This window comes from Dufourea novaeangliae, unplaced genomic scaffold, assembly GCF_001272555.1.
Source record: "Dufourea novaeangliae isolate 0120121106 unplaced genomic scaffold, ASM127255v1 scaffold379, whole genome shotgun sequence".
In the NCBI taxonomy this organism is placed as follows: domain Eukaryota; kingdom Metazoa; phylum Arthropoda; class Insecta; order Hymenoptera; family Halictidae; genus Dufourea; species Dufourea novaeangliae.
In genome coordinates, this window is record NW_015374290.1 from 149,863 (window position 1) to 160,050 (window position 10,188).

The 10,188-nt window shown below is 50.5% G+C and overlaps 1 protein-coding gene across 1 annotated transcript; it reads right to left on the reverse strand.

Moving 5' to 3' along the window:
• Positions 1-7,586: 7,586 nt before the first annotated feature.
• Positions 7,587-9,948, reverse strand: LOC107192772. The gene is made up of 4 exons (XM_015582108.1): positions 9,854-9,948; positions 9,576-9,647; positions 8,063-8,212; positions 7,587-7,923 (listed from the first exon to the last, which is right to left on the reverse strand). Exons 1-4 carry the CDS (start codon positions 9,946-9,948, stop codon positions 7,587-7,589), a joined length of 654 nt encoding a protein of 217 aa, XP_015437594.1.
• Between the last annotated feature and the right edge of the window lie 240 nt (positions 9,949-10,188).

Sequence of the window (10,188 nt, forward strand, 5' to 3'; positions counted from 1 at the left end):
TCTGCTCGGGTCATCGGTTTCAAAGAAACGCAACAACCTTCCCAGCGGCGAATCCCTTTGATCGAATCCGTCAGCCGTCCGTGTCCGCGGCGTTCATGCAAAGCACCAGAGGTTAGAGGGACAGAGACGTGATTTCCTCATTTTCCACCCCCCCCCCCCCCGAGAGGAAAGGAAAGTGCACTACGTCGCGATTGTTTCGCGATCGACGAGCTCAGCCGTAAACAACTTCCACGTGATTCTAAATTGTGCAACGTAATTTTTCTTCTTCGTGTCTCGGAATACAAGAATAGCATGTATTCAGCATTCGACGAAGCTCGCCGATCGAAAGGGTCGTACTAACGCGTGAACACCCCTCGAAGACAGATTTGGATAGACGTTTAGAAGTTTTTCTGTACAGATCCGATAGATTGTCACAGCAGCGCAGAGAGAAAAGAAGATTGATTGTCGATTCACCAAGCCAGATCGAAAGACAGTGTGTTCTATGATTGCGAGACGAGGAACAGCCCTTTCTCTCTCTCTCTCTCTTTCTCTCGAATCGGTGCAACGAACTCTCCCTCGATCCAAGAGATGGGGTATAACGCAGTGAAGGGATGCGCGAGGAAAGGAGCGCGATTCCTAAATGCATATATTCAAGCATCAGGTCGTTTGACTGATGTTCCGTACCGACTACCAGTGGATCTCATTTTCATGCTTCTATGCACGAGGGCTCGACACCAATCATTATTGTGAATATTGTACAAACGGGGCTACGCCCGTAAACATATGTATTTTAAATAAATGTTTCGTCGTGAGATCGACCGAAAGTACGTAGAATTTACAAATCTCCTTCCCTCGCGGATCCGCAACGATACGACGTTTCACCCTCGGTAACGTTGCGCGTTACGATGATTCGCCGCGTGGGATGCGAGAATGTGAATGTGAGAGACGATATATGCGCGAGTGATGCGAATTAATCCGTAGGAACCGTTGCTGGTCGAGAGATCGTGTGATTCGGATGACTTCGTTGATCGACGTAGAAAAACGTGCTCTGCCCTCTCCAGTCCGGATCGGATACATACGTATATCAAAATATACCGTGGAAAGAAACGTTGTACATTAGTTACGTTACGCTACGCGAGCGGGAAGCCAACGCAACACGGAATAACGTTCCCGCTCCGGATGGGAACACGAGGCGTGTCCCGTTCGCCGTTGATTCCAACCAAAACGAGATAATATACAGCACGAAAAAAACGTAAGCACTGAAGCGAACAAATCGCCGAATAAACAATACGTAAGCCAATTAAAAAAGTATCTTCGACAAATACTGCGATGCTTTAAGAACGTAATGTGTGCTCACGGGGCCCCGCTTCCGCCTCCTCCTCTTTTCCTCGCGTCTGGTATCAGCGTGTATCGCGTCCCGACTCGCTACCGGTCGCATTTTTTAGCTCTGCACACCGGCGTACGGTTTTTGCCCGCGCGAACCCATAAAAGTCCAACCGCGGCTGACGCGTCCGTTCTAACGATCGGGTATCGCCTAGCACGCCCGTATCCGACTCTTCACCGACACAGTGTCCATAAATTCTCCGCGTGGATTTCAGCGCGGATGCGATGGGACGCGACTGACCGAGCGATTCGGGTCGTGCATCTGTATTCTTTTGCCGTCGCGTATCGTTTACCGAACGGAATCCCCGTGGCGTATCGAAGCTCTCGGTTCGCGTGCTCGCGAGCCTCGTGTTTGAAAATTTAAACGAAAACGAACGAGAGAACGCGAACGGTGCGTCGAACATTGAAAACCGGCGGTAGAGGCGAGAACCACCGGTAAGTAAACACGTCGGCGCACAGGACGGCCGGTGACCGTGCCTTGTCGGTGGCAGAGGAAACGATAAAAAGAGCAACGTCGGGTCGAGTCGGGCGGAGGGTGGAAGATTCGATCGCGTGGCTCACACGAGAGCACCATTCATCCGTACGCTAGACTCTTTCTGTCGCCTTCCCCGCCGGCAGGTTTCACGCTCCAGTTCCCGATTACGCAACGTTCGACCGGGAAAATTAAAAGGAAGCCGTGGTACCGCGCGGCAGCGAAGCAAGTCGACGATTTCGATGAATTTCCAGCTCGTCCGACCCGAAATATCTGGCCAGGGGGGGTTTGTACCGGGATTTAATTCGTTATTCGAATGCCCTTTTTCACCCAGAAGACTAAATAAATAACCCGTGTGCGATCGAACCAATCGGTTCCGTTCGATCGCTGATACCAGAACGCGATCGTTCGTCGAGCGGGGCCCACGTATTTAACTCACGGATATAGAGAGCAGAGGGTGTCGTCCGATATCGTACCGTGTCGCCTACCTTCTTCTCCCATTGGAGAACGTAGGGCACTGGGTGCTCACCGGGGAACTCTACGTGACAATTGAAGACAACGCTCTCCCCCAGGATTGCCGTAATGTGCACCGCGTCCTGGTGACAGAGACCTGAAACACACCATTTCAAACACGGTTATTCTCCTGGCAGAGTTTCGGGACACATAGACGCGTCTACACGTCTCGCGTACCGCGAAGCCGAGAGAAGTTACTGCCTCGGCAAAGAGGAGAACTCGTCCGAGCGAAGCGTCGCGCGCTCGTCTCCCAGACTTCGACTCCTGTCTCGCCTAGCGCGGAAAACTTGTCGAAACTCGGGGACAGTTCGGTATGACGGTTGATAGATATTTCGCAAGAGTCTCCCCGGTCGACTTTTCCGCGCGTCTTTAAGTTTTTCGCCACGAGCCACCACGGCACCGGGTAACTTCGTGATTTACGAAGCCAACTTCCGTTTCCCGTATTTTTCCGTACCACGCTCGCCAACTTGGCCGGCTGTTACGCCAGCAAATGTCTCCACTGCAAATTCGACGGAAGTGATCGAGGGACAGGGTGCGCGAACACTGGGAAAGGAATGGTCGATCGCTGAACGCGATGTTTAACGGCTGTTCAACTTTATGCGTACTTTATCCCTGGCCACGGTCTGCGTGCTCGCGTCAAAGACCACGAATGTCCATGGTAGCAGCGGAAAAATCGGCCCCGCTAAGAGAAAAACTCGTGAACCGCGAGAGGTCGACGTCGCGGTGAGATCCATTCGAATAATGGCTCCGACTTTGATACCCACTCTCTTTGACTCGTACTCGGGGCTGACTGCGACACGTTTCTCGCGTCTATGTTTTTGCGGGCGCGACAAAGAATCCCGTAATAAATCCTCCGACGCGCGATCGACGCTTCCATGTCGCAGTGCTATCGTCTACGAAGGATTACTTTAACCCGTTAATCGGTATTTATTACGCTCCGCTTTCCTTAGAGAGAATACGCGTGCCTCGTTAGCATTTCGAACGACGGCATAATAAAATTATCAACACCGTACGAAACGAGCGACACGTTCACCACCGCCCCGTTCCTACTCGCGATACAAGCCTCTTCAACGACCCCCGTACGCAACGTGCATAATAATTCGGTCACAGAAACGCCCATCGCGATCGTGTCCCCGTTATCGCGATTACCGAATCCTAGTTGGGAGTGGCCCGGTCTCCCGAAACAACTGTTTTTATTGCCGACCGTTATTGGACCGATTCTGAGAACGGCCCGATAGGGGCGTGTGCACGCACCCGTGACCACCTCGTTATCGCGAAAAACGGATCCGGGTGCTACGGGTGGAGGGGGTCACGCACAATTAACGAAGCTGTTAACGCGGAGAATTCTCAAACGTCTACAGGTGGCATGTATGTAGGTGTTGGAACTGAAAGTGTTCCCTGAATTGAACAGATTGCAACGATATTACGGTAAATAACGATGTTAAAATACATCCCCAATTGCTTTTTAGACTCGCAACATTCTAAACGATTCCACCATCAGAAGGGCGAAAAAAAAAACTGAAGGAATTACGTACACGGTGGATGCGGCGAAGGCTCTGATAGCCTCAGGGGTGTTCGATGCAGGCACCGGACCAAAAAACTAAATGAGACTTTTCAAAGAGTGGCCGATGGAATTGCGAAAAAAACGTGCACATCCGTTGAGCGCTATTCCTACGTACCCTGAAAGGAAAGAACGGAAAAACGAATAACGACGGGAGAAATCACGAAAACGGCAGGTAGCGGAGTGAAAGATATGTTTCAAAATCGATGGTTGGGTTGGCGTATTTGTTGTCGTCGCAGATGCGATTTTGATCGACGCTCGAGCCTTCGTTCCATTGTCGTAGTCTATTGTTCAGATTATTGGCAGGTTGGAATCGGTGTACGTGTGTCTCGATGGACGATACATTCGTATGTAACAAGAGGTAGCGCTGAAACGTCTTCTCTACTTCCGTAGTGTCCCTTGATCACTGCGTTCCTTTTGCTCGTACGTCGATAGCCTCTATATTCTACACAAAGAGCGCCCACGCCCACGTACATTCCGTTATCTGCGATCGAATAGAGTGAAAATGACCGGCGATCGTACACCAGCGGTTCCAAATCGGAAGATTTGCCTCTTTTTAAATCGCTCAGAACAAAACACCAGAAAGGTCTTGTACAGCGATGCACTAACTTTTGTACACTCATCGGAATGTATTTTCTTTCAAAGCCGATTCTTTTTCGATCGCTTCTAATTGCAATCGGTACGATAGATATATCGATTTTCACGTGGATACCTTATTCGTCGCAACGAGATTTAGAAAATATTAATGCTTTTCACTCTGTCCTCGAGGAGGTCTTTCCTCCAGAGTGCAGAAATGACACACGATAGGATGGAACGCGTAACGCGATACGCTTCCACCGACGGACAGCCCATGCGTGTGAGGGAACGCATCGACGCGCCGATGGGACGTCGAGAACGTAACGCGGCCACTCGCGCAAGAAGATCCTCCTCGTCCTCGGCGCCAAATTTTCAAGCACCGACGAACTGTGATATTAAGCTACCACTCTGTCGGGTTCGCGAGTCGTGTGTCGTGTATCACGTGCACGGCTAACTAGTCAGTCGGCCGCGAACGAGAGCGACGGAACGCTTAAGCTCGGTACACACACGAGAACGAAGCTGAGAGGCGGAATGACGCGGAGGAAGCAATTAACCGGGGCTAACGAGCATTCTACCGCCTCGGCTAACTTTCGCAACGAGTATATTTTACGTTTTAATTATTTAACGTAATTGGATACTCTTTGGGTAAGTATGTATGTATACCGATGAAACTCGACGCGTCCTCGTGTTCCGAAATTCGTGGTTAATCGGGCATCGGTGCCGACGAAAGCGTCGACTCGACTCGACTCGACTCGACTCGATGACGTTTCACGGAAACGCGTTCGACTCGGTGTCGCGAACAGGCGATAGGTTTTTTAACTCTGCTCTATCGATCGACCGACCGACGCGGTATGTCGCCTCGTCTCGTCTCACGTTCTCCCATGTGGAACTGGCTTTAGCAGGGGCAACGTACCCTCTAGGAAGGGGACAACGTCATTTGCAACTCGTTTCATCGCCTGCCATCTGGGCTGCTTTGAAGGCAGCTACGAGGAAGAAACCATAATCGTTCACCCGCCAACACGGCGCGGATGCCTCGCGTATAGGTACGTAATTTATGGCAACCAAGTGCCGTTCTCCGACCACTAGTCCTTGCAATCTGGAGAGGAATTTAGTAGCGACCGACTACATTTGCACGCGAATCTCCAGCCACTCGATATCACAGGAGTCCCTCCTTCCCTCCTCTCGAGAAGTAAGATACGTTTTCAAAGTAACAGACGAGTCCGTCGGGTGAACTAACCTCGTTTGCGCGTGCACAAGACGCGAACCGGGCTTCTTAAGCGGCGAGCCTGCCTTTTCCAGGGGAATTAGACGCACCGGCGGCGGGTTCATTTGTTCGACGGAATCAATTTAAAGACTCGCAGGAACCGGCAAAGTGGCTGGAGGGCACTTCGCGTGCGGCAAACTCACAAAGAGGCCGTGGAGGTCCGGTGAAAAATAATTGGGAAATAAATAAATCACGAGCATTAACTCGGAAAGTTGGTGCTCGCGAAGGGACGACGGCCGGCGTGCAAGTGGCGATCACAATGGCCGTCTTTTGCCCGTTCCACGACTTACCGAACTTTCTATATTAAACAACTTTTCCGCTAATTTCGCTCGGAATTTCCTCTTTTTTCCCTTTTCTTCTTCTCCCCTCTCGTTCTGCTTCGTTCCAACTTTCGACCGATCCAGGGAATCCGTAATCTACGACCCCTAAGTGAAAAATGCTTGGAACTCAAAAGAGAGATCGAGTTTCCTTCTTTCCGTCGAATCGGCGGAAATAGGCTAAACGAGCAGAATCCTCGACGTTTTCCCGCGACAAGCGAAGAGAAGGTTAAATTACATCGATTCGTAGTTTTCCACAGGCACGAACGGATCGTTAACAGACGATGAGTGTGGGGAGGCTCGCGTACAACGAACTTTCCGGCAGCGAAGACCGAGTTTTAATGAAATTGTTCGCGTTGATGAAGTTAACAAGCGTCATGAGGGCGTTCGCGGGCCGAAAGGAGAAAGCAACCTTTCAAACGAGCACGTATCGACGTCAGTTTATTCATTCCGTTCCTGTAAATCGGTCAAGTACACCGCAGATTTTTCTGCCTCGGTTCGGCGCGGCGGTAGTAAATAAAACAGTACGGGAACATTTTGCGAACGATAAACTCAGCAAGGGATGCGTCGGATTTCTATCACGCCGCGCAAGTTACTCTCGTGCGTGCAACGATGCCGAAACATCACCCTCGATCCGGTGAACGCGATTCGACCGTTACGCGATCCTGTGACAGATTTTTCACCGCTGTTATTCGACAATCGAACGAACAAACTGTTAGCCGCTCGGAAAAAAAAAGCTTCGTCGCTCGACTGTTCGGGGGCGACCGATAATTGATACGCGCGTGAAAAACACGGGAAATCTTTTTCAGCGATACAGTTCTTTCGAGTTTGCACTAGTTTCGGAGCGCGTCGCTCGCTCTCGAACGAGCATCGACGCGGTTGGGAAACACGGGTGCGCGAAATCCGATGGTTCGCGTTGAAAGAACGTCCAACGAAAACTCGAATCAGCGAAAACTATGAAGAATGGTCTTCTCTAGAAATTTAATTTCCGCTCGCGGCACGAACCTGGTAGAGCCATTCGTCTGTCACGTTCGAATCCCTAGGGTTCGGCAGCGAGACGAGGAGAGGCGTGGTGAGACGCACGAGTGAACGACCGAACGCAAGTGTAATAGTACGCTACGTCGCGTCGCGGCGGACACGTATTGCCAATCGTGAGAGGCATCTTGACGGAAACCCTCCGTTCGATCTCAATCGACGTGATTAACGCCTCTGACCTACGCGATACGCGCATCCAACAGAATCCCCAGCATCGATCGGTCGATCGTACTTGAGAGACGATGGAAAGCTATTACCGGGGCTCGGTAGACTTGTTCCGATTAGCGAGCTCCTCTAATTGATGTACAACGCGCGGCTAACCGGTAAACGGTAATGAAACAAACGCGTGCTGGAGTATGTACTGCCGCGCAAAAGGGACCGATAAACATCTGTATCGCCTCTGGACAGGTCGTATCGTCGACCTTACTCCATTTGCGACGAATACTACGCGAACACGTACGTAAATTCGACGTTGTCCGAATCGAACTAACCTGGCGTGACGAAAAGCACGATGCCGAGGAGCAGCGTCCTCGTCGCCGCATCCGCGATCCACCGGAAGTCCCTGCGACACCATCGAAGCCGATGCCGCCTCCCATTTCCTCGTTCTTCACCCTCCTCCGCAGCTTTGTTGCCGAGAAATCTCCCGACCGAGAGTCGCAGCTTTCCGTACAGCGAACCGAGTAGGCCGCCACCACCACCATTGGAACGCCTCACACGTTTCTCGTGTCCATTCTCTTCTCTTCTTCTGTCCACCTGACGTCTGCACGGCCGGGAACCTGTACACGTCGGCTGACCGGAGGCGAGGGTCGCTTGTAAGTCAACCCTGTCGGAAAAATCAATGTTTCGTTCACGAACCACGACTGAATCGTTCGATCGACTGAGCGGTCGAGGGTAATAAGGCAGAAGCTGTATCTCCCGAGGGGCGAGGTGGAAAGGGAAGCCAAGGGAAGGGGAACATTTACCTTTCTTCCTGATCGCAGGCCTTCCCATCGTGCCTTAAGAAACGAGGGCTCTGGGGAAGAGTGCTTCCTGAACACCGGGACTCGAGCCTTCGCCGGAGGTCCGTGGCTTGTAGCCCTCCTCCGCCCCCCATACCCCCGCTCCCATAGTACCTGTAAATCATAAAGGCGGCTCTAAGTTAGCTTAGTTAGCTGGAGATTCGATCGTACTCCGAATGTAAATATTTCAAGGGGATGGTAGGTCAACGTACTCGACTACCAAGGAAATTCTCCAATCTCCTGTATACACATGTGTCGCAAGAACTCTTGTCTTAATTCTATTTTATAGTTTGGTAATACATCTCGTCTGAGGATCGAGTTTCGAACAAACGGTACACAGTCTTCCATCACGGAACAACTACTTAGCAATTAGAAAGAGCAAAGCGAAAGCAAAGCGCTTCCGCTTTAATTAAAACGAATGATAAGTCGTACAATTCCTCTAATCGCATATTTCGACATAATTATACGTTTCCTCGGCCTGGAAATCAGTGCACCCGATAAACAGCCGAGGTCGAAGGGGTGAGAGAAAGAGAGAGACGGTTCCCCTCGTTATCGGATCGCGGTATTTTCAATTTGCACCCAGCGAGCTACTTAATCCCGGCTCGGCGTAATTCGAGCCGCGATAACCGTATGTCTCGGCCAAGTTTTTTTTCCCCTCGAGCGTTAATCGAGTAATATAGTCACGAAAGCGGCATAATACCGCGAGATGATGCCTTAGTCGATCCCCGGACGGTTTAATCCGCGATTCTTATCGCGACCCGATTACTCCGCCGAGAACCGACATCGAGTCGTTCGATAAGAGTTCGATTGCTCGTCACGAATGCCCGCAGCCACAGAGAGCGGTGATCACGGAACGTGGAACGTGGAACGCGGAACGAGCTTCCCCATGGCCTTCCGGTTCGTTCGTGTCTGTTCGCGGATGTCTGCCGGCGTCTACCATGGACGAGAAAACGAGGATCACGACGCCTCCGGGTCGAATACCTTACCGGATACCGAAGCCAGGATATCGGACGTTCGACGAGGTTCTCGATACGATCGTCGATTCACGGCACGATTCCGCTATTTTCAATCGGAAGTCGCATCGTCGGCGGGACCAGCTTTAAATTGCAGATAAAACGTATTTGCTTTCGTTCGCGAATTCTAATTGCAGACGAGGGATTGGCTTGATTTTGAGGAAGATGTCGATTCACATTGATCCCTGACTAATATATTGTTACGTGTTAGCGGCGTCGTTTTGGTAACGATGTCCAAAACAGAGGCAAAAGACGTGTCAAGATAAGTACTCCTTCTCTTCGAATAAATAATTCTTCCTTTTTATAAACATTGTCTTTATTTATTGGAAGTCATGCCGCACCCACGCAACAATATTATAAGTGATCTAGACGTTATTTATTCGAAGAATGCGTCGAACGTATATGTCTTTGAGAAGTTACTATCTATTCCTAACGTCGAGAGTAGTGGGATTCAAGCGACTTACCCCTGCCGTTCCGCCACCACTACCGCTGCCCGGATTTTCCGCTCCCGGCGCCGATTTTTAGCAACTTCGCCACTTCTTCAGCTTCGGCGACAGCCACGTTAGCCACCACAGCGTTTCGCTATCATCACCTGAAATACGAATAACTCGTTGGTTCGGAGGAAACGAAAGTGAAACAGACGGTGTTATGGTATTTTCCGGTATGTATTCGTTAGCGTTCGAAGCTACGTTGTAATTCCGACCCGGCCAGATTTACGCGTATGTATCACACGTACGCTTACATCGCGATTATCGTGCACGAATGCTTTCTTCCGGTACCTAGTTGAAATTCCGTACAGGCGGCGTCTGAATCGAATCGATTAGCAACATAGTACATGCTCGGATGCGAGAGACTGATTGGACCAATTCAGTTTTCTTTACGTGTACCCACCCCTTATGACGAAGCACGAGCAAGCGTACAAAGACGAATCAGAGCCCTTAAAAGACTAACCAAACTCTGTGAAACGTTTCCAAAGGACTGGCAAAAACTCACGAAGGATAGTTTCGCGTTAATAATATTTACAATTATCCAACACGCTGATACACAACAATGTATCAAATGCTACTATTCAATATA

Coding starts and splice junctions, on each gene's coding strand:
- LOC107192772 (XM_015582108.1), bottom strand. CDS start 9,948: ATGTACTATGTTGCTAATCGATTCGATTCAGACGCCGCCTGTACGGAA. Junction 9,648..9,853: donor TCGTGCACGATAATCGCGAT/GTAAGCGTACGT, acceptor AAGCTGAAGAAG/TGGCGAAGTTGCTAAAAATC. Junction 7,924..8,062: donor GCCTGCGATCAGGAAGAAAG/GTAAATGTTCCC, acceptor TTTTTCCGACAG/GGTTGACTTACAAGCGACCC.